At 38.6% G+C, this 26019-nt stretch overlaps 2 protein-coding genes across 2 annotated transcripts; both read left to right on the top strand.

Moving 5' to 3' along the window:
* The first annotated feature begins 6769 nt into the window (after positions 1 to 6769).
* Positions 6770 to 13524, top strand: LOC122730624 (placenta-specific protein 1-like). Its single transcript, XM_043969812.1, has 5 exons — positions 6770 to 6839; positions 9760 to 9938; positions 11544 to 11650; positions 12674 to 12844; positions 13448 to 13524. Exons 1-5 carry the CDS (start codon positions 6770 to 6772, stop codon positions 13506 to 13508), a joined length of 588 nt encoding a protein of 195 aa, XP_043825747.1. The 3' UTR covers positions 13509 to 13524.
* Positions 13525 to 23661: 10137 nt separating this feature from the next.
* On the top strand, positions 23662 to 25795 carry LOC122731816 (oocyte-secreted protein 3-like). Its single transcript, XM_043972087.1, has 3 exons — positions 23662 to 23693; positions 24064 to 24170; positions 25448 to 25795. The coding sequence occupies exons 1-3, from the start codon at positions 23662 to 23664 to the stop codon at positions 25696 to 25698; spliced, it is 390 nt and encodes a 129-aa protein (XP_043828022.1). The 3' UTR covers positions 25699 to 25795.
* The last annotated feature ends 224 nt before the right edge of the window (positions 25796 to 26019 follow it).

The raw sequence follows: 26019 nt of genomic DNA, 5'->3' as shown, positions 1-26019 counted from the left end.
TTGTATTTCTCCTCCCAATACAAGAACATTATTGTTTGAAGAGTAACTGTGAGTGACTAGGCTACTCTAAGTAATATGAATAGCATTTCTTTACCTATTTTAATATAATAGAAAGCAAACTGGTTCTAAAAAAAGTAATGTTCTTGTATGCAATATTTCTTGGTTCTACTCCTTTCACTTTGTATTATTTCATGTAAGTCTTTCAATGTTTTTTTTTTCTAAAATCAATCTGCTCATCATTTCTAAATTCACAGTAGGATCCCCTTACCATTCACATATAACAGCTTTTTTAGCCATTCCCCAATTGATGGGTATTTCCTTAATTTGCAGTTCTTTGCCACCACAAGGAGAGCTTCTATAAATGTTTTAGCACATATAGTTTCTCTTCTTTTTTTTTTTCTCTGATTACCTTGGGAAACAGACCTAATAGTGGTATTGTTGGGTCAAAAGGTATATAGTTTTATAACTCTTTGGGTAGAATTTCAGATTATTCTTCAAAAATGGCTGAATCTACAATTCTACCAACAGTGTATCAATCCCCACATTTTCCCACATCCCTTTCAATATTTGTCATTTTCTGCTTCTATCATTTTGGTCAATCTGATATGAGATATCTCAAAGTTTTTAAAATTTGCATTTCTCTAATTAAAGATTTGGAACATTTTTTATATGACTACATAAAGCTTTGATTTCTTCTTCCAAAAACTGCATGTTCATATCGATTGACTATTTAGCAATTGGAGAATGACAGTCTTATAATGAAATAGTCTTTGACTCACTTCTCCTCATATTTGAGATGAGGCCTTTATCTGAGAAATTGTATATTACCTCCCCCCATTCTCTGCTTTCTTTTTAATCTTGGTTACATTGGTTTTATTTGTAAAAGACTTGTTAAAATTTAATCAAAATTATACATTCTATACCCCACTATGATATCTGTCTTTTATTTATTCAAAAATTCTTCTGTCCACAAAACTGATAGGTAACACATTCCACATTTTTCTCAGTTATTTATTGTATGCCCTTATATGTTTAGGTCATATCTTAGTATACCAAGTTTCTGCCACACTGCTTTCTATCAATTTTTATAATAGTGAATTTTTATTCCAAAAGTTTAAATCTTTACATTTATCAAACACAAGATATGTACCATTCTATTTCTTAGTACCAGATTGTTTTGATAATTTCTGCCTTATGATACAGTTTACGATCTAGTATTCTCAATGTTAAATGTCCATTTAAATTAATGTCTTCTTGTTTTTGCTTCCTGGACCGATTACTGTTTTTACTGTACTAATTTAATGTATTTAAAAAAAACACAGGGCAATGAGGGTTAAGTGACTTGCCCAGGGTAACACAGTTAGTAAGTGTCAAGTGTCTGAGGTCAGATTTGAACTCGGGTCCTCCTGAATCCAGGGCCACTTAGCTGCCTCAAACATGGTTGATTTTTGAATAAGTTCTGTATGGTGTTAATATATAGACACAGACACAGACATAGACTTTTTCTTTTGTTACATTTTTTTGTGGTTCATATCATTGGAATTGTTGCAAGTCCAATCTGAAGTATTTAATTGATTCCTATGTACTCTTTGGCCCAAGTATGCCTTGAAAAAGGAAGAAGTCAGTCAAACATTTGTTAACCACTTAATTAAATGCCAAGTACTGTGCTGAGGTCACAAAGAAAGGTAAAACCCAGTGCCCCTTTTCAGGGAGCTCACAAGCTAATAGGGAAGACAGCATGGAAACAACTATGTTCAAATGACACATACAGGATAAATTGGAGAAAATCAACAAAAAAAGTGAAGGGTTATCAGGAAAGACATTTTGTAGAAGGTGGATTTTATCTGAGATTTGAAGGAACCAGGCAGGGAAACCAGGAGGTGAAGCTGGGGAGGGAGAGAGCATTCTGGGAATGGGAAACAACCAGCTGGGAGATGGCTTCCTGTGCAACACATGCCAAGGAGCTCAGTGTCACTGAAGGTGACTGACCTCCAGGAGCTTGTGTGTTTCGGAAGTTAAGCTTTGCCTTAACTAAAGTTGTCATAGAATGCAGGAAAAAACCACACAACAACCAATGTTCAGGAAAAGCCTTGGAGGGAGTTGTCACCCGGACTTCTGAGAAGCAGAATGAGCTAGGGAAGAAGATTGAGGGTAGCCTGTTTGAGCACAGTCCAGTATTGAGTTTGAGAGAGAGGTAATCAACCAGTTTGTTTCAAATATCAAATATGTAAAGCAGATTAAGGATTATGAAAGCTGGACAGGTAGGAGAGATCAATATTGTGCATGGCTTCAAATGTTTGGTTTTGGAGCCTCTTATCTGACATAAGGTTGATAGGGAAGGGTGGGATGTGCCCAAATATGTAGGTTAAATGTTCTTGTCAGCTGCATGAAGAGACATTGGAGAAGGGGAGACAGATTTAGAATGGTCTTGATAGGATGTGGTAAACACTAGACTATGATGAAGCCGACAATTCCTCAGTCAACGGCTGTTTAACTATGTTTTTTTCTCTTTCAGGAGAGTGTTTTCCTGCTCCCTGTCTTGTCACTAACACCCCTTTTCTTTCCTGGGGTCATGGACCTTGCTGTGTAGTCAACAACTCTATTCCTCTATTCCTGGCAACATTTGCCCAGAAACCTCCGGGAAATTGTGATAATGCCTGTTGATCCTTTGTGAATGTTTTTTTCCAGCTTTTAAAAAAAATCAGTTCTCTTAAATAAATAGAGGGTTTGCTGCCCTTCGTATGATCAATTTATGAATGAACTGCCTGTGTGTTCTTTAAAAACAAAACGAAAAACAACAATCCAGTTTAAGTCAGTTTATCTTTCTTTTGTAATCTGTGACTCTGAACCTTGTTTCTGGATTTCCACAAAATGGGTTTTATCATTGAGAATTTCTCAAGGTCATTCAACAAGGTTCATATCTTCACCCAAGATATCCATGAGGTCTATTAAAACATGGCTTGTATTATCTCCTTAAAATAAGAGGCAAAGATACCAGTTTCTTTTTTCTTTTCTTTTCTTTTCTTTTTCTTTTTTTTGGCAGAGGTTAAGTGACTTGCCCAGGGTCACACAGCTAGTGTCAAGTGTGTGAGGCCGGATTCGAACTCGGGTCCTCCCAAATCCAGGGCCAGTGCTTTATCCACTGTACCACCTAGCTGCTTCTCTTGTGACACTGGGTTTCCCATAGTAGGGACGTGTTGGAGGATCATGGAGTTACAAATCAAGCACAGCAGCTGATGGTGAATGAAGAGGGCTAGGATTTTGAGCCTTTTGTTTGACTGAGGGCAGGGACTGGTTTTTTGCCTGTTATCCCTGTACTTAGCACAGTGCTTGATGCATTGCAGATGCTTAAGAAATGCTTATTGATTGATGAAGAGTAAACACACATCTTCTGGAGTTTGATGGTATTGAAATCTTTTCCTGGGTCTATAATTAGCATTATTCTCTACTGTAAGGGCTGCCCTCCTTTTAGTTACAAGGAGAAGCAAGATTATCAGCAAAATTAAGGCTATAGAGTTAGGTTAGAAATAGACTTGAGGTTACATATTCGTATACACACACATATATTTGTATGTATTGGGGGGACTGGTTATTATATTAACATCCAATTATTAAATTAGGATTTCCCTCTTTAATTCTTCATTCAGGGATGAGTCTCTAAAGGTCATTCAGCCAGTCTCTGAAGGATATTGCTGATAGATGAGATTGCCCAAATCCTCTGGGTACATACTTCTCCATCTTGGGTGGGACCCCATCCAGCTAGAAGACCTTACAAGCAGAATCCAGTCTAGGGGAATTCTTGCCCTTAGGAAATAAGCCCCTGCCCTTGGAACCTCCCATTAGAACTGAATGACACAGCTTACAAAGGAGAAAACCAACCAGAATGGTGTGGTTAGAGATGGATTCTTCTGTCCAGATTTCAGGAAGCTGTGAGTCTCATGATCAAGTCACATTCTCAGCAGGAGCAGTTGACTTTTGGCCTACCTCCTTATTATTGTTCACCCTTCATTGAATGTTCCCTAATCAGGATTGATCTCCAACTGTCAAGGGTACAACTTTTCCAGGTATATTTAGGCATTCAGTGATCTCCATGGTCTTTAGTCTTTGGTTACTGAGAGAAACCATGACTGTCAATTGATTATTTGCTATCCTAATTGATAAATTGATTATTGATTACCCAGAAACCCTGTATCTCAGACTTTTCATTCATCTTATTATGCATGTCTGCCTTAGTGTGTTATGATCCCAGATGGACATATCTCTACTTGGTCCAATCTCTTTAATCAAAGATAGATGCAATGTCGACTCCTGATCCAATCTCTCCAAAGATGTGGTCCTTGGTTTTAGGAGAAGAGAGGAAGAGAAACTCTCTCCTTCTCCTTACAGTGACTTGGCTGAAACCCTGAAACAAGAATTCTCAACTCCTGAATTTAGTCTTCTGTCCCACCACTGGTTCACTGATTAAATTCCTTCAGTCCTTTAAAATGCCCAAAGTCAGTATTAGCTGTGTCTTTCTTGATTTAATCAGAGATCTGTGCCTTAGAAACAGATTACATGTCTTAAACTATTGTATTTATACCCTAAAAACTTCATTAAAATGGATTATATTACATTAATTAGAAGGCATGTATATACCTTTCCCTTATGCTTCCATGCTGGTATCCTTTGTTTCTTTTAATGTCTTAGGATAGCCATGAAATGGCTATCTTTGCTCTGATATATGACTGGCCTACTTCCTCAACTTAATGAATAGTTGTTAAATACCTATTTTGTGCAAAATAATCTACGTCTGGAGGAAAGAGCAAAGATGCTCAAGATGTAACTAAGGTAATATATTCTATAAACCCAAGACTAGTTACCCATGAGAAAAGGGAGACATTCAATTTAACAGAGACATCAGGTTAGGGGATTCTGATATCCATCATTATAACCTCAGTCATTTCTGGGTAACAATATTTGAAGTCCCTACTTTAAATAAATGGAGAATACTTTTATCAACTAAATCCTGACATAAAGGGGCAAGAAAATAAGAGCAGGTAGAGCCGACTGGAGTGTTTCACAAGCCTTCTGGATAAGATGGAATAGTTAATATTTTGGATACTAGATCAAATAGGCAGCTTCATCATCCTATACTTTTGTTGGGTAGCTAGTTGTAGAGGAGAAAACTTTCCATGGGAATGGAGCAGAAAAGGCTAAACCACGATAGCACCGGACTTCATGTTGGGTTAAAATCAAGCCTCTCTCCTCTGAAACTTAGCTCCTAAACTACTTGGAAAGGAGTCTGAGTATTTCTTTTTCATTTCCACTTGGGCTCTCCATCAATGTTGACTGGTTGTGAGACATGAGGCTCGAATAAATAGTATCAGAAATAAATAGTGAACAAGCCCTTGACTTCACCAGAGGTACAGGCTTTATTTCTATTCTACTCGCCTTTGTTTCTTCACAGACTTCATTTCCATTCTTTGTAGTCTTGCTACGACTCTGTAATGATAGAGAGGGGGTAGAATCCATGAGTGAATATTAGGAGAAACATTCCTAGAGTGTTCCTAGAATGAGGTTTGTTAAAGCCATCTGGGCATCAACATCCTCATTCCCTTTTTTTCAGGGCAATGAGGGTTAAGTGACTTGCCCAGGGTCACACAGCTAGTAAGTGTCAAGTGTCTGAGGTCGGATTTGAACTCAGGTCCTCCTCCATCCAGGGCTAGTGCTTTATCCACTACACCACCTAGCTGGCCCAAACAGCCTTCTTCTTAAGAGGAGGTTGTTGTACCTACTTATCTCTTAATCATTTCCAATTGTGATTTAAGAAATAGACTGAATTCTCTCTACTCAAAGTCAGGTCCCCACAGTGTCCAAGGGCATTGTTCCCTGATACATTCAAGTAGGAATGCCCCATTTAGCCAATATCTTTGTCTTGGGTCAATGCATTATTGAGGCAAAGGGTGCTGTTTGTCACAGATCAATCTGCATGGAATTTAGACTGAATTATTCTTTTTCCTGACAAGGATAGTACCAGACCCCAAAGCTGATGGCAAACACCTGAAAAGCATGTGTACTTGCTTGGTACACATGTTTCTCCAGTGTTGGTTTCTATAACCAGTGAGCTTAATCCCATTATTTCCAGTCATCTCACATGTAAAATCTCATCTCTTCCTCAAAAAAGTGAGTCAACACTCACCATTATGAACCTCATACAAACAACAAAGAAAATGGGAGACAGAAAGATGCCAGTTTCCTATCTCTTTGAAGTAGGGAGATATAGTAAATGTATCAGGTTTTATCACTTATGGGATATAATGCCTCTGGTGTCTCCTAATAAACTCTCTTGTTTTCCCTCCTCCCCATCCATGTACCAGCCAGGGAACACATTGTGTCCCTGTGTCTCATTGTGTCCATTATTTTCTGTTTCATTATGTATGACACCATACTAGGCTCTGTGTAGATTCCAGGAAAACCATTGCCCTCATGAAGTTTCTGTTCTATAGACACTGCTCTTTAAGGCATATATATGTATACACACACACGTGTATATGTGTGTGTGTATATATATATATATTTATATATATAATTAGGTCCTTGAACTCTGAACACCTGATTTTATAGGGAAGTTCTCAGTGTTCTTGAGGTGATAGAGATTTACTTAACAGAGGGAGATCATTGGAGACATCTGGGTGGGACAATCAAGTATAAAATCTCATGAAATACGAGTACTTTCCCCGACTTGCTTTTTTGTGTTTAGGTCAGTAGCCTTGCTCTGAGATTTATTACAATGAAAGCCTTTCTAGGATTAGGAGTGCTGTGCCTTTTAATTTGCCTGACTTGGGCTGATGATCAACGAGGTAAATGGGTGAATTTTATATCTTTTTTTATTTGTTTCTGTTTTAAATGAGTGGTTCCTTGTTAAGCTATAAGTAATTATGTGCTTACTTGGTTAGGCTTTCTGTAGGGTTTAGTAGTAAGATAACAAACAGACTTTTAAAATATTATCTCCTCTGAACTTATGCTGTTCTCTTTAATTTTTGGTCATTGGGAAGTGTGTAGTCAGATGGAAACTGTCCTTTGCTATTCTTCCTCATTCAGATTCTTTAGGAGAGATATTCCCCCTGTGGATAATTTCTTGTTCCTTTGCAGCCCACTCTGTCCCTATGAGAAGCACTTGATACTCATGGCTCCATGTATTACTCAAAGGGGATGAAATCTCTGTTTATATCTCCAAGAATCTTCTCTAATTCAAGGATGAGTTCATCGTTTCCAATTGCTAGCTGGATCCTGCCCCATTGGTTGTCTTCTTACCCATGACACAACTTGTCTGAAGCCAGATGATACATATTTCTATTTTTCCTCTGCTCCAATGAGCCCGTTTCCTGAACACCCGGCTTCTTCAATCCCACCACTCTTCTGTGAAACCTTGGATTCTTCACTTCACTTTATCTTGTTATTCAACAAGAAATCTATTAATGCCTTACTTGATTTTTTTCACTTCCTTTACTTTCCCACTACCTTCTGCCTAGTCTGTGTATGTGTTTAATTCCTTACTTATTCCAGAGTTGTTTCAGCATTTTTCTAACTCTGACTTCTTTCACTTTTCCTTTCTTTAAATTCATCCTATTCATAGAAACACTGTTTTCTCACTCAATTGTCCAGCCTCAAAATGTTAGGCAGCTCCTAATTGCCCACTAATGATGTGTAAACTATTCACCTTGGTATTTTCCAACCTTTACTCTTTGACTCAAACCTATTTTTCTGCCTTGCGTGGTTTCCTAAATAAGATGGCATTACCTAGGTTCAATCCTGACTATACCATATTTGAATATTCCTCTGATTCCAGCATGCAATTGAAGGTTGTATCTTCCCAACTAGACTCTGACCCCTGAAAAAAGGGGCTATTGATCTTGTGCTTGGCTCTTTTCTCCTTTGCCCAGTGAAGTTCTGCGTTCATCCTGTGCGGTCTCTAAATACTGGTCCATTGAAGAGAATATATATAGAGGTAGGAAAGGAATAGAAGGGCAGTGAGATAGCTTGAGTGGGTGGCTACTTGTGAAGGATGAAGCTTCCAATGGGAATAAAGTAGAGAAGGCTGAGAGAAAATCATATCTAGGGGGCAGCTAGGTGGTGCAGTGGATAAAGCGTAGGCCCTGGATCCAGGAGTACCCGATTTCATTCAAATCCTGCCTCAGACACTTGACACTTACTAGCTGTGTGACCCTGGGCAAGTCACTTAACCCCCATTGTCCTGCAACCCTCCCCCCCACCCAATCATAACTAACTTTGGTGGGGGTGAGTGTCAAGACTCTTACTTCTTTTAAATGAGTCTGTGTTTTTTGGCCCTCATTTAAGCTCTTTGAAAATGCTGATCACCCATTAGGCATGATAAGGCAAAAGAGTTGAAAGCCCCTCTGAGCAATCCTTTGGTCAGAAGGACAGTTGTGGGAGGTCTTTTTTTCCAACTCCATGTTCTCAGAATACAACCAGTCACTGTGTTCTTAACAGACACAAAGAGGCCATACTTCTACTCTTTATCTCAGATACCTGAATGCCCAATCAGAGGTGATCTTATTGGATACTAAACTTTTTTCTTAGCAGATACTTGCCATCTCTTTATCTCCAGTCAGTGTTTACCACATAGGAGTATTGAATCAATGCTTGTTTAATGGTGGCTGCCTATTTCTTCCAAGTACTACTGCTTTTATTTTCCAAGTGACAAGGTTTTGTCTTTCCCACTAATCCCCCCCCAAGTATACTGAACAAATTAAAAAAGATGGAAAAACATCTTTCTCAAAATCTCTAGTCCATCAAAACAAATCCCAACATTTTATATGTACAAAAAGCATTTCTTTTTTTTCCATTTTCAGTTCAGCTCTGTCAGGAGGTGAGTGGCACATTTCATCTTCATTCTTTTAGATTCATGGTTCGTTATTGCATTGATTGGAGTAAGTCTTTGTTCTCTATAGTGTTATTGTAGAAATTATTTTCCTGATTCTGCCCGATTTACAGCTTCAGTTCCTGGAGGTCTTTGGCAAGTGCTATATTGGTCAGCACCTTGTGCCTCACTGGCAATGTGTCCAACAAAATCGGCCACTCTTGCCTTGAAGATTCTATGAAGGTAGCACAGACAAGACCCTCATAGGGATGAGTGGTGAGAGAATCCAGATGTGTTATTGGCCCACCATTGCTCTACAAACCAGTATTTCTGCTACAGAGATTTAATTAGTAATGGGAACCTGCACCTGGAATACTTAACCTCCCTGATGCTTAATTTCTTTTAAAATGGGAACAATTTATAAGATATTTCATTTGAAATAGACATCCTTATTTTTATATTGCTTTCATTTCTAAACAACTTCTCAGCCATCCTTGGTAACAAAGAAAGTTGGGAATGGCATGGAAGCAGTTCAATCTTACAGCAGAGGCCTAACTCCATACCACACAAAGAAGGGAAGGAAACTTATCTTCTCCATTGGGTCTAAGCTTGACTGGGAAAATGGATATGATCATAGCACCTGGTTTCTGGGTTCTTAGGACTGACTGAGATCATGTAGGTAAAACACATGACAAGCTTTGTAGCTCTCTGTAAATCAGGCCTAATATCATCACTGTAGATCACTTTTTGGTTGCCTTTTGCTTTTCTCTGCAAAACCAAATTCTGTTACCTAGGCTTTTATCTCTTCCACAAGTGCCTAGCACATAGTAGGCACTAAATGTTTATTGGTTTAGCTAGTTTCAATAAAATATTCAAATGGTTCTCTTGTTTTTCCCCAGTGACTGTGGAATGTAATCTTCTCATGTTCCGGGTGTTTGTGAAAAAAAATCTGTTTGGTGACGGAGTGCCTGTGAGAGCCGAAGAACTGACCCTTGGTCACGGTTGTCCAGTTAACGTGGAGATGCGTGATAGTTTTGAGCTATTCTATTCTGTGATGGAGTGTGGAATTGAGTTTGAGGTAAGAGTGGGCTACAATAGCCAATTCCCTGTGAATTGTTTCCATGCCTACTGATCCCCATAACACACTGAAGAAGAAAATAAACTAAATTCCCTACTAGGTAGTACTGTGATTAAGGCCAGGGGCCAATCTGGAAAAGAGATGGTGAACCAGTGTCCTGTCACTTACTGAGCAGCACTGTGAACATGGGCAGATGGGATTTTTTTTTTTTTTTAGCGTGACAAGGTTACTTTTTTTTCCCCTGGGGCAATGAGGGTTAAGTGACTTGCCCAGGGTCGCACAGCTAGTAAGTGTCAAGTGTATGAAGCCAGATTTGAACTCGGTTCCTCCTGAATCCAGGGCGGATGCTTTATTCACTGTGCCACCCAGCTGCCTCTATGCTTAACCTACTTCTAAAGCTGAGGGAGATTCTTTGTGGATGAGGTTCTGAGCTAAACACCACACTGGACTTGGATTCAGGAAAGCCTGAATTTAAATCTAGACTCAGACACCAGCTCTGTGATCCTGGACAAGTAATTGAACTTCTGCTTGTATCAGTTTCCCCATCAATAAAATAGGGATGATGATAGCACCTATCAAACAAAACATTTTATAAATATTTTACTAAACAAACTGAGCCTTAAGGAAGTTAAATAATTCAGGTTTGCATTGCTTTCTAAATCTCTGTAGTAGAAATACAGAGTTGTAGGGCAATGGTGGGCAGAGGTTGGTTGTGTGTGTGTGTGTGTGTGTGTGTGTTGTCAAGTGAGATAATATTCTTTCCTTGCACTATCTTTTGTCTTTCTTTGTATCTCCAGCACTTAGTAGGTCTCAATAAATGCTAGTTGATTGCCTGAACCACAAGCACATTGGAAACCAGCTTGATAGAGTTGTATACTTTGCCTGTGAAAACTCAAGGATCTCGAGGGATGTGTGTGTGTGTGTGTGTGTGTGTGTGTGTGTGTGTGTGTGTGTATACACAGAATAGAGCCTTCCTAGACTCTTGTTTTTGGCTCATCTCAGCCAATTAGGAAATCTGATAAGGTTAGATATGATTTGTGCCATGGTTAGATCATAAGATGGCAAAGGAAGTCTAACAGACTATTGATTGCCTAGGGAGAACCTCTTTTTGGTAAGCCCATTATCAAATGAAAGCTGAAGTTCGCTGTTCACTTCTTACTGTCTCCTTATTACCTACCTGAAAGTGTGACTTCCCCTTCTTATACATACTATCAGATTGGCCAGGACCATATGTCCAAAAGTGTGAATCACATTATGACTTTTAACCCTAGTCTGTCTCAGTTGACCTAGCAAGCTTTGAGTCCCTATGTCCCCAAACTCTTATGTTAAATTGTTCCTCCAGAGTGGAGGGACTTACTCTTGACACTCTGGAGGAACAATTATACCTTGAAGGGGATGCTAGAGATGAATGAAGGTGTTTTGAGACTGTGGGAATTCTAGGCTGTTGATACATAGGCAAGAAGGTGACCATAGAGTAAGGATAACAATAAATTATGGAGAAAAGGGGTGTTTTATGCCAAGTAAATTTGGGAGGAGATGGGGTCAAAGGTATAAGCAATGACATTTTTAAATCCTTCTGTCTAAATGGTCTCTCTGTATTTTTAGGCTTATGAAACACACGTGATTTATAAAACACAACTCCATTATTTCTCATTGTGTCCTGTTTTGGGTCGTAATTCATGTGACTTCCCCTTGTCCTGTCAGGTGTACAGGTAAATATAGCTGGTATCTGTAATGTCAAGCTCATTTTTTATTAAAAAGCCATCTTGACTTAGCTTTCCTCTTGCCTACTAGCTGATGTTGCCCTGAATCATTAAGTGTAGGACTAACAGGGGAAAGGCAAGAGGTCACAGAGGTCCTGGGTTTGGAGGCAGAAATGGGCAGATTTGGGAGGGAAAAGTTATTTCATTAGCTGCATGATGGAGTAGTTTCCTTCCCTTGTCATTTATTTCCCTCGTAAAATGAAGGGACTCATTTATTAAGCTCCTATTTGCAAGGTATTCTTGCTAGTTACTGGAGGCATGAAAAGGCCTCTGAAACCACACCTGTTCTCCAAGAGCTTGCTTTCCACTTTGGGAAGTGCCCTAGGGCCTTTTATATTTCTAAACTTTGAAGACTCAGACCTTCTATTTGATGGCAGCAAGAGACATGGCCCAATATGTAGTGTCTAATTTCAGCATCCATGAGGACAAATTTCAGGACTAGCAAAACTGGAAGGAAGGCTGGAGGGTCAAGTCATTCTTCCAAGGAGTAGTAGAACATGACCACATCTCCAAGAATGTAATAATACCTTGGAATTTAAAGCCCATCCAAGTTTAGTTTTTCTAGCCTTTATTATCAATTATTTCCCTTCTCAGATTTCCCAATAAAGTAGAACAGAAATTCTTGCGGGTCTTCCCACTACATTGCATTTTTCATGACCATACCAGGAGCACACTCCTTTCTCAACTATGTTCTTGCTAAGTTTTAATTTCCTTCAAAGCTCTATTCAGTCACCACTATCTATAAGAAGCTTTACTAGATACCTCTGACCCCTCCCAAAAGAATACCTCTTATATGTTTTACATAAGCATTTCTGCATATGTGTGTGGTATGTGGTCAAACAAGATGATTAAAGTCAGAAATGGTTTTGTTTCTTTGGGTTTTTTATCCCTAGGATATTGTAATATAATAGGCACTTAATATATTTTCCCGAGTTGATCATGACCTTGGGGAACCAATTTTTCTATTTCTAGGACAATAGGTCCAGTGCAACCACCTAATGTTTCTCAGAAGTCATACAAAGACAAAAAACGTCCTGTGAGAATGCAGGCTAGTGTTGTTAGCTCTACCCACTGGTCTCCAGAACTCTATCAAGCACTGGGGAAAACAAAGGATCAAAGCTCTTCAGAAGAGATTGAGTCTTGGTAAGGCCATGGTCAGCTACTTACGGAGACCCTGGGTTACTGGCTTATGGGAGACAACTCTGAGCTTTAAGCTTTTTACCTGGAGGAGCCTGCCAAGCCTGTTTTAAGGGAGGGGAGACAAAGGGGAGATTATCTTGGAAGGGGTAAGGGGAGAGAGAGACAGAGAGACAGAGACAGATGGGGGACGGGGTTTGAGGCTAGGGAGCCCTGGGTTCAAGTCTTGTCTCTGATGCTTGTTGGTTCTATAATCCCAGGTAAGTCTTTAACTTCTCAAGACCCTTAACTTCCTCTACGAGTTCTAGAGCAGATACTGGCATTGGTAAAGGGAGCTTTCTTACATAGGTATTCCCTATGGTGATGGAATCACTGACTATATCCCCAACCTGAAGACAAGAGAGGTATATACAAACATAGGGAATGGTCACATTCCAGGGAAGTGATAAGAAGAAAAGAAAGTTAATTCCACAGTGGAGATAGTTTTGGGGGAGGAAGGGAGAGATTATTCTACTATTGGCGATTGAGGTGGGGAAAATATCCGATTCTCTTGCCTCACTAAACCAGCCAATAGCACAATCTGTTTCCTAATCCCATTTTCTTCCATAGGAACTGGGTCTCCTTCCCCATCTTGACTCTGAGCTGTGTAGTTAGCACAATATCTCCATGACAAAGAAGGTGGCAATCTGGATCCTGAGATATTACCAAGGAGGCAGCCATTGGACAGCCAATGCCAGTCAAGTGTGTGAGCCTCAACTCTGGTTCTGAACTTCAGGAAGTTGGTGTTGTCTAAGCTTGCCCTGGTGAGCTTCTCATCGTGTTTTAAAAATTCATTTTTAAGAAATAAACCTGCCCAGCATTGCCCTTATTTTATGATTTCTGTACAGAAGAGGGCTGAATGGGTTTTAAATAAATTTAATGTGCATATCTCATCTATCTGTTGCTAATTTATTTTAATGATTAATTATGAAAGAACATGGAAACATTCATGATTAAAAAAACATGGGCAATTTTTACTTTGTGTCCTTGGAAAAGGTCACAAAGGTCAACATTCCTGGCTCTCGACTCTCATCAGGTGAGAAGAACAGCCCATGGGGGGCATCTGCCTTGTGCTTAGTGAGTTGTGAAAGAACCAGTCATCGTCGGTCACAGCAGCTATGTTTGGTGCCAGGCTGAGAATCTTGATTTCTTTTGCTTTGGGAAGTCTGTCTATTAAGGACCTGAAAAGCAAAGGGCATCTGGGAGGTATCCTGAATGTCTTATGTCTGTACTATTTATCCTGTGGTCCTGCTGCAAAGGAATGATCCTCATTTTTTCATTTTATACTCTCCAGTTAAAAAGAGGAATAGCATGGGGGCAGCTAGGTGGCCCAGTGGATAGAGCACTGGCCTTGGATTCAGGAGGACCTGAGTTCAAATCCGGCCTCAGACACTTTACACACTTACTAGCTGTGTGACCCTGGGCAAGTCACTTAACCCCCATTGCCTCACCAAAAAAAAAAAAAAGAATAGCATGGTATATATGAGGAATTTAGTCTCTGGTGTGCCCACAAGATAGCTCATGATTATAGCAAGTTTCCCTATAACTTTAGGAAAAGAGTGACTGAAATGTATTTGTTTTCTTAACTATATTATATTTGGGAGTGGTGTCTTCCTCAGTTACTGCAGTATAAAAAAACCAAGTTAAAATGCTAGGGAAATATCAGGTTGCTTTCTGTCTGGGGAGGAGGGAGGGAGAAAAATTTGGAAGTAGAAATCTTATAAAAACAAATGTTAAACTATCTTTATATGGAACTGGAAAATAACAAAATACTTTTATGATAAAAAAGAAATACTAGGAAAAATAAAAGCAATATCTGAGGGTCCAAGGAAACCATGGGATTTCCTCCCTTCCATTTTCATCAATCCTTACCATTAAATTACAAGGATTCTGTGTATAGCTTTCCCTCTCTGTAACAGGCTAGTGTGGCTTTTTTTTCTCTTATGTGTTTCTGTTCCCTCAGGTAGGCAGATGGGGACACACTGGAGAGGAAGGGACATGAATGTAGACTTGCTTTTTTTGGGCCTCTTTTGGGGAAGGTTGAGGTCTGTGTGTCTTACCACTAGAAAAGCTGAGAATACTACTTTTTCCACAGTCCTAGTAGTATTTGGTCAGAGTGGGCATGATCTGTGGCTCTCTAGAAGGTGGAAGATTTACTTTGTGTTGGTGAGCTACTATGTAGTTACCTACTTTTCCTGGAAGACCACTTGGATTTCATTACAGGGACAGTGGTTCTGAAATTTAAGTAGTTCCTTTACTCAACATGTAATTGCCCAGCTTCATTAAAGAATTAAAGTTGGGGCAGCTAGGTGGCGCAATGGATAGAGCACCGGCCCTGGATTCAGGAGGACCTGAGTTCAAATCTGGCCTCAGACACTTAACACTTACTAGCTGTGTGACCCTGGGCAAGTCACTTAACCCCAATTGCCTCACTTAAAAAAAAAAAAAGAATTAAAGTTATTGGTGGTCTGGTTGCTCATTCTGTCCATGTCCATGCGATTTCACTGCTCAGATTCTTTCTATGCTGTCTTGTGGCCTAAGTTTACTTCAAATTCCTTCCTTCCCCTAACATTACGGCCTTTCAACATTCTCCCTATTGCTTTTGTTTCCTTTCTATTCTGCTCTTCAAGTGCTCTTTGGTGTCTAGTTCCAAGGAAGAATGCATTCCTTCTGTACCTTCCCCACTAATCCTTTGTTCACCATATTTCCTTTTCAATTTAAACATGTTTTAAGCCCCTTCTATGTTGATGATACAAAGATAACAAGCAGTCATTTTCTCAAGAAATTTGCCTTTTACTTGGGGGTGTGTATGGGAGATGTATATTCAGAAGAAGTAATTTTGATGTCTGGAGAAGACTAACAATCAGGAAGGCATCAGGTAAGATGTGACCCTTGGGCAGAGTTTAAATAGAAGGAAGCCAGAGAGTCAGGAGCAGGAGTGAGGAAGGAGTGCAGTGTAGGAATGGTAGAGGCAAGAATATAGGGAGGAGAAAGGGAATCTTGACCTGATGTCGTTTTTTGGTTTATTTTTTTGGTGAGGCAATTGGGATTAAGTGACTTGCCCAGGGTCACACAGCTAGTGTCAGGTATCTGAGGCCGAATTTGAACTCTGGTACTCCTGAATCCAGGGCTGGTGCTCTATTCACTGTGCCACCTAGCTGTCCCTATCATTTTGTTTTAAGCTTCCATTTTGTGATTGAGTAGTTACCCAAATTATCTTTCTGTAATAAGATTAGAACTTTAGTGGTATAGTTTAGTAGGGTAATAAATATGATTTTGGAAAAGGCTACAGCAAGGAGAAATGAGATAAAAGGATATAGAAAAATAATTGTTCAAACTACAGAATTGATATAAATGCTTACTATATATGTGCCTAATAACAGCAACCAGGTGCTTAAAGGAAAAGTTGGTTTGAAGGGAAAAAACAGATAATATTCATAAATGGGAATTTAATGTATCCCTTTTAGACCTAAACATAACCAAAAGATAAATGAGAAAGAAATTAAGGACTTGAAATTAATTTTTGAAAAATTTAGATATTATGGATCTGATTACTGAATGGGAACAAAATTGGAATACACGTACCTCTTAGTTGTACATGATATATATACAAAAATTACCAAGATATGGGTACAAAGACTTTATCAAAACTGTGAAAAGGCAGAAATAATCAACACATTTACTAATCATAATGTAATGTAAATTATATTCCTGAAAGGACCTTTAACACAAAAGCACTAAAATCTGATTGGAGATTAACAGCAGTCAGTCAAGAAACATTTATTAAGTGCTTACGTGCCAAGCACAATAAAAGAGGCAAAAATCTGTGCCCTTAAGGACTTCATGATCTGTTTCCTTCCTCCCTCCCTCCTTCAGGGCAAGGAGGGTTAAGTGACTTGCCCAGGGTCACACAGCTAGTAAGTGTCAAGGGTCTAAGGCCAGATTTGAACTCAGGTCCTCCTGAATCCAGGGCTGGTGCATTATCCACTGTGCCACCTAGCTGCCCCTCTTCAAAGAGATCGTGAGAGTGTCCCTGTATCACATCTTCTGACTGCCATGTGAACTCTTGCTTTGTGTGAGTTCTTCATAAAGCAGTCTTTTAGGCAAATGTATGTTTGGCATTTGAACAATGTGACCACTGAATAAGAGTCGTGCTCTCTGCAGTAGTTTGAATGCTTGGCTGTTTAGTTTGAGAAAGGTACCCCATCCTGCAAGGTGATTTTCAGAATCTTCCTAAGACAATTCAAATGGAAGCTGTCCAGTTTCCTGGTACTGCTGGTAGACCGTCCAGGTTTCACAGGCATACAATGAGGTCAGCACAATGGCATTGTAGACTTGAAATTTGGTGGTCAGTCTAATACCTCTTCTCTCCCACACTTGAGCCTCCCAAATGCTGAGCTAGCTCTGGCAATGCACGTGTTAACCTTATTATCAATGTGTATATCCCTGGGAAGTATGATGCTAAGGAAAGTGAACTAATCCACAGTGTTCAAAACTTCTCCATTTGCTGTAACTGATGGTTCCACATATGGATGGTGTGGTGCTGACTGATGGAGCACCTGTGTTTTCTTGGTGTTAATTCTTAGACCAAAATTAGCACAAGCAGCCAAACAAAATATCATGCACCAACACTCCCTCCACTTTTGTCTTGGCTTGTAGACTTTTCAAGTTGAATAATTTACCATCAGTGTTGTAGCTAATCTTGATGCTGTGTTTGTCCTCATTGAAGGCATTTGACAAAGTGGCTGAAAACATCATGAAAAAAGAGTGGGAGCAAGTACACAGCCTTGTTTCACTCTGTTGGTGTAGTAAAGTTATTTATCAAAATTGAGTATAATCCTATGGGGGGAAATGTGCATTTAATGAACTAGAAGACTTCCAAGTGTTCCTAGGACCAGAGTTGATTAGATATTTTGAAATCCAAAGTAGTAAAATACACACAGGTGTAAGGGGCTAAAATTCTAGCTAGTCTGTATAAAATATCTAATGAGTGGTTGCCAATAAATTATAAGGTTTAACAAGAGTTTAGACTTTTAAGCATTTATTAAGGAGAATAAGAATTTGGTGAAGAGAGAGAAAGAGGCCTAGATGCCTACATCTATCTATCTCAGAGAGTGCTCATTTTACCTCCACTCTCCACAAGAGTCCTCGCAAAAGAGAGTGAGCCACACCTTCTTCATCCCACAAGCCTCCTGTGAAACTGGCCACATCCCATCCACACGCACACACATCTCCAAGCTAATTGGCTGGTAGCCTTGATTGACAGTGCCCACGAGCAAACATCACTTCCTGACACCAAGGACCTGACTGCGTGGCTTGCCCTCAGATGCCTTCTCCTCATGGCGGAGCTTTCCCACAGTAACTCTCCAGCAGGTGGCGTCATTCTAATCATTACACAGGCACGCGCGCGCGCGCGCGCGCACACACACACACACACACACACACGCAATTGGAAGGAATGTGTCCATTATGACTCAATTGCTTCTGGACTCTGCTCCTAGGGGCCCCTTCTCCTGTTGAGTTCTTCCAAAAGTCTCCATTTTGGGAAAAGACCTCAAACCAGCCCTCCCTTAATCACCAGGCCTAGCCCTTGTACCTCTTTCCTGTCCTCCCTGCTTCTTAGCACTTGTATGTATTATTTTCCTTTTTGAAGATGTAAGCTCCTTGAAGGGAGGGACTATCATTCTTTTTGCTTCTTGTATTTGTACAGTGCCCCGAATGGATCCTGGCATACAGTAAATGCTTGAGAAATGCTTATTAATTGTTTCACTAAAGAAGGATGTAGCCTCTGCATTCCAATAGAGGGAAATTGTACAAGTGTCTTCTCAGAACTTAAATATCATTTAACTCAGAGAGAAAGTTAAATCAGACTGAGGGACTGGAAGTGGTTTTGTTATATTAGGATTAGAAGAAAGGAAAGAGGGGCAGCTAGGTGGTGCAGTGGATAAAGCACTGGCCCAGGATTCAGGAGGACCTGAGTTCAAATCCAACATCAAACATTTGACACATTCTAGCTGTGTGACCCTGGGCAAGTCACTTAACCCTCATTGCCCCCCCCCCAAAAAAAAAAAGAAGAAAGGAAAGAGAGAACAAAAGGAATACAGTAGGGAAGAAAAAGGAGGAAGAATGGGGAAACCTATTTCATATGCCCGAAGTGAACAATGAGAAGGAAACAAGGAAGAAAGGCGGTGAGGACTGCGTCGCATTTGAACCTCACTTTAAAATTGAACTGCTTGGAACCAGGAGAACATTGTACACAGTAATAACAACATTGTGTGATGATCAACTGTGACAGACTTAGCTCTTCTCAGCAATACAATGATACAAGATAATGCTAAAGGACTCATGATGGAAAATGCTCTCCATGTTCAGAAAAAGGAACTGTGAAATCTGGATGCAGATTGAACCATACTGTCTCTATTTTTTGAGGTTTTTCCCTTTTGTTCTGATTCTTCTTTCACAACATGACTAATGCATAAATATGTTTGATGTGATTGTACACATATAACCCATATCAGATTGCTTGCTGTCTTGGGGAGTGGGGAGGGAAGGGAAGAAAGGAGAAAAATTTGGAACTAGAAATCTTATAAAGACAAATGTTGAAAACTATCTCTACACATAACTGGAAAATAATAAAATCCTTTTATGATTAAAAAAATAAATTGAACTACTTAAGTGAAGGTAGCATACACATAGGCAAACAGTTAAGTGTAGAAGAGAAGAGTATGAAGGGAACAGAAGCAGACTGCATCAAATCTAGAGCACTGGTCACCAAGCACAATCTTGATTATCCTCCTTTTCTTTATAAAGATGGAGCAAGAAACAAAAGGAGAAAAAAATGAGAGGATACGGGAGGAAAAGACTTACCTTTGCATGAATAACTCCAATGTAGTTAAAATGAGAAAGTAAATTGGGAAAATTTTTTGGAGTAAGTTTCTCAGATGGAGGTCTTATTACAAAAAATATATAAGGAACTGATTCAAAATTATAGGAATATGAGCAGTCTAGCAAATAATAGATGGTGAAAGGACATGAATAGTCACATACCTAGGGAAGAAATCCAAGCAGATAGAAATGGTCAGTTTAATTACTAATTAGAGAAATACAAATAAAAGCGACTCTCAGGTTTTCACATCATTCATCAGATCGGAAACGTTGACCACAAATAGAGATAATAAATTTTAGTCTGTCTACAAGAAAACAGGCACATGGATACGATATTGGTGGAGCTATAAATGGTCCAGTCATTCTGGAAGGCAATTTGGAACTATGTCCAAAAAATTACTAAAATATGCATGCCATTTTTACCGAGCAATATCACTATTAAAACTATGGCCCAGGGGGCAGCTAGATGGCACAGTGGATAGAGCACCAGCCCTGGAGTCAGGAGTACCTGAGTTTAAATCCAGCCTCAGACACTTAACACTTACTAGCTGTGTGACCCTGGGCAAGTCACTTAACCCCAATTGCCTCACTAAAAAAACAAAACAAAACAAAACAAAACAAAAAACTATGGCCCAAAGAGACAGAAGAGGAACTGGACTCAAATATCCAAAATTTAGAGTGGGTCTTTCTGTGATAGCAAAGAAGTGGGAACTAAAGGACTAGCCATAAATCAGGGAATGACTGAACAAATTATGATCTGTTTAAATAATGGGATACTATTGTGCTGTCAGATACGATATGAACAACAGCTGCAGAGAGATCTAGGAATACTCATATGAACTGAGTGAAATAAGCAGAGTCAGAACAAGTCAGAACAACATGACGGAGAATTAACTTTGAAAATCTTAAGAACTTGGAAAAACTCAATAACAAAGGAAAATTCCAGAGGAATGATGAGGAAGCATGCTGCCCACCTTCTGATGGAGAAGTAATAGAAATAGGTAGGGAGCAGAATGAGACATATATATTATTTTTAGATTTAATATTTATTTGTTTACCTCGGGATGTCACAAATTTACTTAGCAACTTTCCTTTTAAAAATATTTTATTTTCCCTCAATTGCATGTAAAAACAAATTTTAACATTCCATTTAAAATTTTTGATTTCTCATTTCTCTTCCACCCTTCCTTTCCTTCTCCCTGAGATGGTAATAAATTTGATGTGGGATATACATGTGCAATCATGCAAAACATATTTCCTTATTATGTTGTGAAAGAAAACACAGAGCACAAAAACCCCATGAAAAGAATAAGGAAGATGAAAAAATAACATGCTTCAATCTGCATATAAACTCCATCTGTGGAGGTGGAGAGCATTTTTTATCATGAGTCCTTTGGAACTGTCTTAATCATTATATTACTGAGAATAGTTAAGTCAATCACAGTTGATTATTGTACCATAACTTGTTCAGCCATTTCCTAATTGATGGGAAACCCCTAAGTTTTCAATTCGTTGCCACTACAAAAAGAGCTGCTATAAATATTTTTGTACCAATAGATCTTCCTTTTACCCCCTTCTTAAAATCTCTTTGGGATATACACTAGTTGTGGTATTGCTGGATCAAAGGGTATGCAGAATTTTATAGCTCTTTGGGCATAGTTCCAAATTGCTCTCTAGAATGGTTGGATCCATTCACCATACCAACAGTGCATTAGATTTCCATTTTTCCCACATCCTTTCCAACATTTATCATTTTCCTTTTCTGTCATATTAGCCAGTCTGGTAGATGTGAGGTGGTACATTTTTTCCATATGACTATAGATAGCTTTGATTTTTTTTTGTCTAAAAACTGCCCGTTACTCTGCTTAGATCATTCACCATTTGGGGAATGATTAGTATGTCTTGTTTTTTTTAGATTTATCTAATTTTGAGAGGGGAAAGCTGAGGTCCCTCCCCCTATCAGAATAGTTTTACTATTTTCTCCTGTAAGTCATTTAACTTCTTTAAACATTTGGATGCTACACCATTGGGTAAATAGTATTGATACTATTGCATTTAGCAAGATATAGTTTCCTTCCATATTTCTTTTAATTAGGTATATATATATATATTTTTAGTGAGGCAGTTGGGGTTAAGTGACTTGCCCAGGGTCACACAGCTAGTTAAGTGTCAAGTGTCTGAGGCTGGATTTGAACTCAGGTACTCCTGAATCCAAGGCCAGTGCTTGATCCACTGTGCCACCTAGCTGCCCTGAGAAGACACTTTAAAAGGAAAGAAAGAATGAATGAGAACCTGTGACTGAGGTCTGGATGAGGCAAAGAGGACAGTGGCAGAAAAGAAGCAGATTATGACCTCAGTCATAGAATACTGATGCTATGCACATTTTCTCCCCCTCTCTCTGTCTCTCTGTCTCTCTGTCTGTCTCTCTCAGTGAAAAGTATAAGAGAATAAGATGGAGGGCAATACAAAATTAATGATGATAATTGCCAATATCAATGGATTAAATTCAACCATAAATCAGAAGAGGATAGCAGAAATCTTTCAAATACATGCTGAAAGGTAGAAATATAAAACACATCTTTTATTGATTACAATACAATAGAAATGATAATCAATGAAGGGTCTCTGAGAATTGGAGTACAAAATAATAGATTAAACATATAGCCCTAAACAACTGGCCTGTCAAATCATATAAACCATCGATACTTTTGTTAATGAAAATGACAAACGTGATACAGCATAGCAACATTTTTGGGATGCATTCAAAGCAGTTATTAGGGTAAAACATATCTCTAATCATGTTATTATACAAAAAAGAGAAAGAACAGATCAATGAGTGGGGAATGTATTTTTTAAAAAAGAACTAAAACCCCAACAGATTAAAAACACCAGTTAAATACAATAGTAGATCATAGTTCTGTTTCTAAACTTGATACAAACCATATTCTGAAAATGAAGAATGGATTAACCAAACCCCAAACCCAAACATTTAATTAACAAATAAAATTAGATTTTAAAATGTCATCAACTAGTTTTATTAAAAAAAAACTAAATTTAATTTAATTTTTTTTGTGGGGGCAATGAGGGTTAAGTGACTTGTCCAGGGTCACACAGCTAGTAAGTGTCAAGTGTCTGAGGCCGGATTTGAAATCAGGTCCTCCTGAATCCAGGGCTGGTGCTTTTATCCATTGTGCCACCTATCTGCCCCTAGTTTTATTTTTTTTTAAAGCAGAAAACCAAATTATCAATATAAAAATAAAAAAGAAAATCAAAACAAAGAAATTAGTAAAAATCATGTGAAAATTACATGGCAATAAAACCAGCAACTTATATGAAATGAAAAAAATGAATATGTAAATTTGAAATAACCAGAATAATAGAACAAGAAGTAGAACCCAATGTCACAAAAAGAAATTCAATGAGCCATCATTGAGATCCAAAGAAAATAATTCCATCCCAGGGAATTTATGGACTTATAATTAAATTCTATAAAACTTTCAAAGCAAAATAAATTCCACATGACATAGACCATTTAAAAAATAATATTGAAATGAAAAATAAATTGAAACAATAATCTCAGAAAAGTTGTAGAATATAAAATAAATCAACATATCATTAGAATTCTAGTATATCGCATGTAAAACATAGTAGGAAAAGATAGATGAATTCCATTCAAAATAACTACAGAATATAAAAAATACTTGGCAGTCTATCCACTTGATGTACAAATACTAGATAAATATAGTTATGAAACTGTTTTTATGGAAGTAATTGAACATCTAAAAGCTTGGACAAATATTAGTTGTTCTTGGGTAGGCTGAGGCAATACAACACAAAAGACAATATTACTTAATTTAATTCGCCTAACCACCAACGGAGTGATTGGTAGAGCTATAAAAATGCAAACAAAAGTCAACTGGAAGAACAAAAGGTCAGTCGTTTCCAGGGTATATAATGAAAAAAGAAGGAAGGAAGGGGGTCTAGCAGAACTAGATATTAATTCTACTACAAAGCAAAAATCATCAACACAACTTGATCTTCATTAAGAAATAGATAAGTTGACCAACGTCACATATTTCATACAGAAACAAATTAATGGAGTAGCCTAGTATTTAGAACAGTATTTTTGGGAAGGAGATTAAAGAATGATTAGGGAGGTATAACATAATTCATTACTCATGTGGAATTCCAGTTGAAAATTTTCCTGAATGACCAGGAGTAAATCATTGCAAACACCTGAGCTGGACATCACATTTAAAATCACCTGAGTGCTGGGCTTTCCTCCCAATTTCCTTGTTTAGTGTTGAGGTCAGGAGCCTTGCTCTGGGATTGGTTACAATGAAAACCTTTCTGGCCTTAGGAGTCCTGTGCCTACTTTTCTGCCTGGCTTGGGTCCAAGAAAAACAAGGTATCTTTATCACTTGTTTCCAAATATGAATTAACATATGTGAAGTGTTTTGCAAACCTTAAGGTACTCTATAGATATTAGCTATTACTGTCTGAAATTCCTAATTGACTTATTAGTTGGCCCTTTCTTAGGGTAGTAGGGGTGAGGTGACAAACTGACTTTCTGTGGCATTAGCTCTTATCAGCTCAAGTTGCTATTTTCTTTTTTTTTCTTTTTTTTTCCCTTCTTTTTTTCTTTTTTGGCTAATGAGAAGCCTGTGGCTTATAATATTCATTAGAGGACTTCCTTTGTTGTTTTTTTTCTGGTTCTGCCTCTTTACTGAAGATGTTTCCTCCCCAAACATCTACTTGTTCTTTTACTCCTCCCTCTGTCCTTGTGAGACTTTCCCTATTCCCATGGCTTCAGTTTTTACACCACAATGGCTGAATCTCCTGTCTGAATCCCCTCTGTATCAATGTCTTCTTGTTCAAATTCAAGTTTTCTGCTTGCAGTTAGTAGCAGGATCCTTTCTCATGACTCCCACCTAAACACATCTGAAGTCAGGTTCTTTATAAGCTCCTTTTCCCAATGCTGCAAAGAATCTCTTTCCTGAATACTCTGTTTCTTCAATAACCTCATACTTCTATCTGCAGTAAATCCTTGGGGTCCTCACTTATACCACCCTTTCTTCCTATCCAGAAATATTAAGGTGGCCAATTTTCATACAAATTACTTTTGCCTGACCTGTGGTAGAGCTTTTAGAGCTCATATTAGCCTTATCATTCACATTGGATCCACTGTACCTTGATCCCAATATAGTCATGCCTTTTTGGTCCTCTTCAAGAATGAAGGACAGATAAGTAAGGCAGCACAATGAAGAACACTTTAGACCTGGCGTCAGAAACATCTGAGTTTGAATTCAACCTTAAATATTTACTAGCTATGTGATTCTAGGCAAGTCACATCTATCTGCCTCAGCTTCCCCAACTGTAAAACATGGTTGATAATATTTATCTTCCTCCAAGGGTTGTAAGGATCAAATGGACTAGTTGTAAATCACTTAGCATAGTGCCTAGCACATAGTAGGCACTTAATAAATCCTTCCTTTTTCCTTCCTTCCCTCTTTCTGATTTTATCTTTTTGGTTTAATCTATCACGGAAGCCTATTAATACTTCACTTCATTTTTTTCCTGTATTTTTCTTTCCTCTGCAAAATAAAATGGTGCTGCCCTGGCTTTAGTCCCTCTGGGTGCCATTCATCAAAGTTAGATTTAAATTGTTCATTGGTCTTTCTGCAGTGGACACAAGGTGTACTGAAAATGTGCTCTGGGTGTTTGTGAAGAAAGATCTGTTTGGTGATGGTGTGCTCGTGCAAGCTGAAGAGCTGAAGCTTGGAACAGGCTGTCCAGTTACTACTGAGCTACCAGATAAGTTTGAGCTACAATACTTAGTGAGATACTGTGGGATCAAGAAAATGGTAAGAGATGATAACGTGGGCAGTCACATGTTGAATCCACTCCATTGTCTTTCTGGACCTGTTGCCTTATAATATACAAATCCAAGTGGAAAACAAACTGGTTTCTACTAAAGAATTATGGTTATGAAGGCCTGGGGGCAATCAGAACAAGAGATGAAGAGTCAGTGTCTTGCCCTGGACCACTATTCTCAGTTGTGGTTCCATCTCCTAAGGCAGAGGGTATAACTTTAACTTACAACTTCACCGGCTTTTAATATTAGGTTGAGGTGGTTTTCCCTGGGCCTTAGAATCTCAGCTGAGGCAAACACTTTTTAAATTTCCTGAACATATCACAGTAAGCCTATTTGAACTCTCATTGCCTTTATTTTTAGGACCATCCCAGGTAAATCAGGA

Source organism: Dromiciops gliroides, chromosome 6 (genome assembly GCF_019393635.1).
Source record: "Dromiciops gliroides isolate mDroGli1 chromosome 6, mDroGli1.pri, whole genome shotgun sequence".
In the NCBI taxonomy this organism is placed as follows: domain Eukaryota; kingdom Metazoa; phylum Chordata; class Mammalia; order Microbiotheria; family Microbiotheriidae; genus Dromiciops; species Dromiciops gliroides.
Note: the sequence above shows the minus strand (reverse complement) of the source record. Positions and strands in the feature narration are given on the sequence as shown.

Excerpts from the sequence above, each read along its gene's own strand:
- LOC122731816 (XM_043972087.1), top strand. The coding sequence starts at position 23,662 with ATGCAAACAAAAGTCAACTGGAAGAACAAAAG. Across the intron at positions 23,694-24,063 it reads GTCAACTGGAAGAACAAAAG|TGTTGAGGTCAGGAGCCTTG; the intron begins GTCAGTCGTTTC and ends TTCCTTGTTTAG. Across the intron at positions 24,171-25,447 it reads TTGGGTCCAAGAAAAACAAG|TGGACACAAGGTGTACTGAA; the intron begins GTATCTTTATCA and ends GTCTTTCTGCAG.
- LOC122730624 (XM_043969812.1), top strand. The coding sequence starts at position 6,770 with ATGAAAGCCTTTCTAGGATTAGGAGTGCTGTGCCTTTTAATTTGCCTG. Across the intron at positions 6,840-9,759 it reads TTGGGCTGATGATCAACGAG|TGACTGTGGAATGTAATCTT; the intron begins GTAAATGGGTGA and ends GTTTTTCCCCAG. Across the intron at positions 11,651-12,673 it reads TTGTCCTGTCAGGTGTACAG|GACAATAGGTCCAGTGCAAC; the intron begins GTAAATATAGCT and ends TTCTATTTCTAG.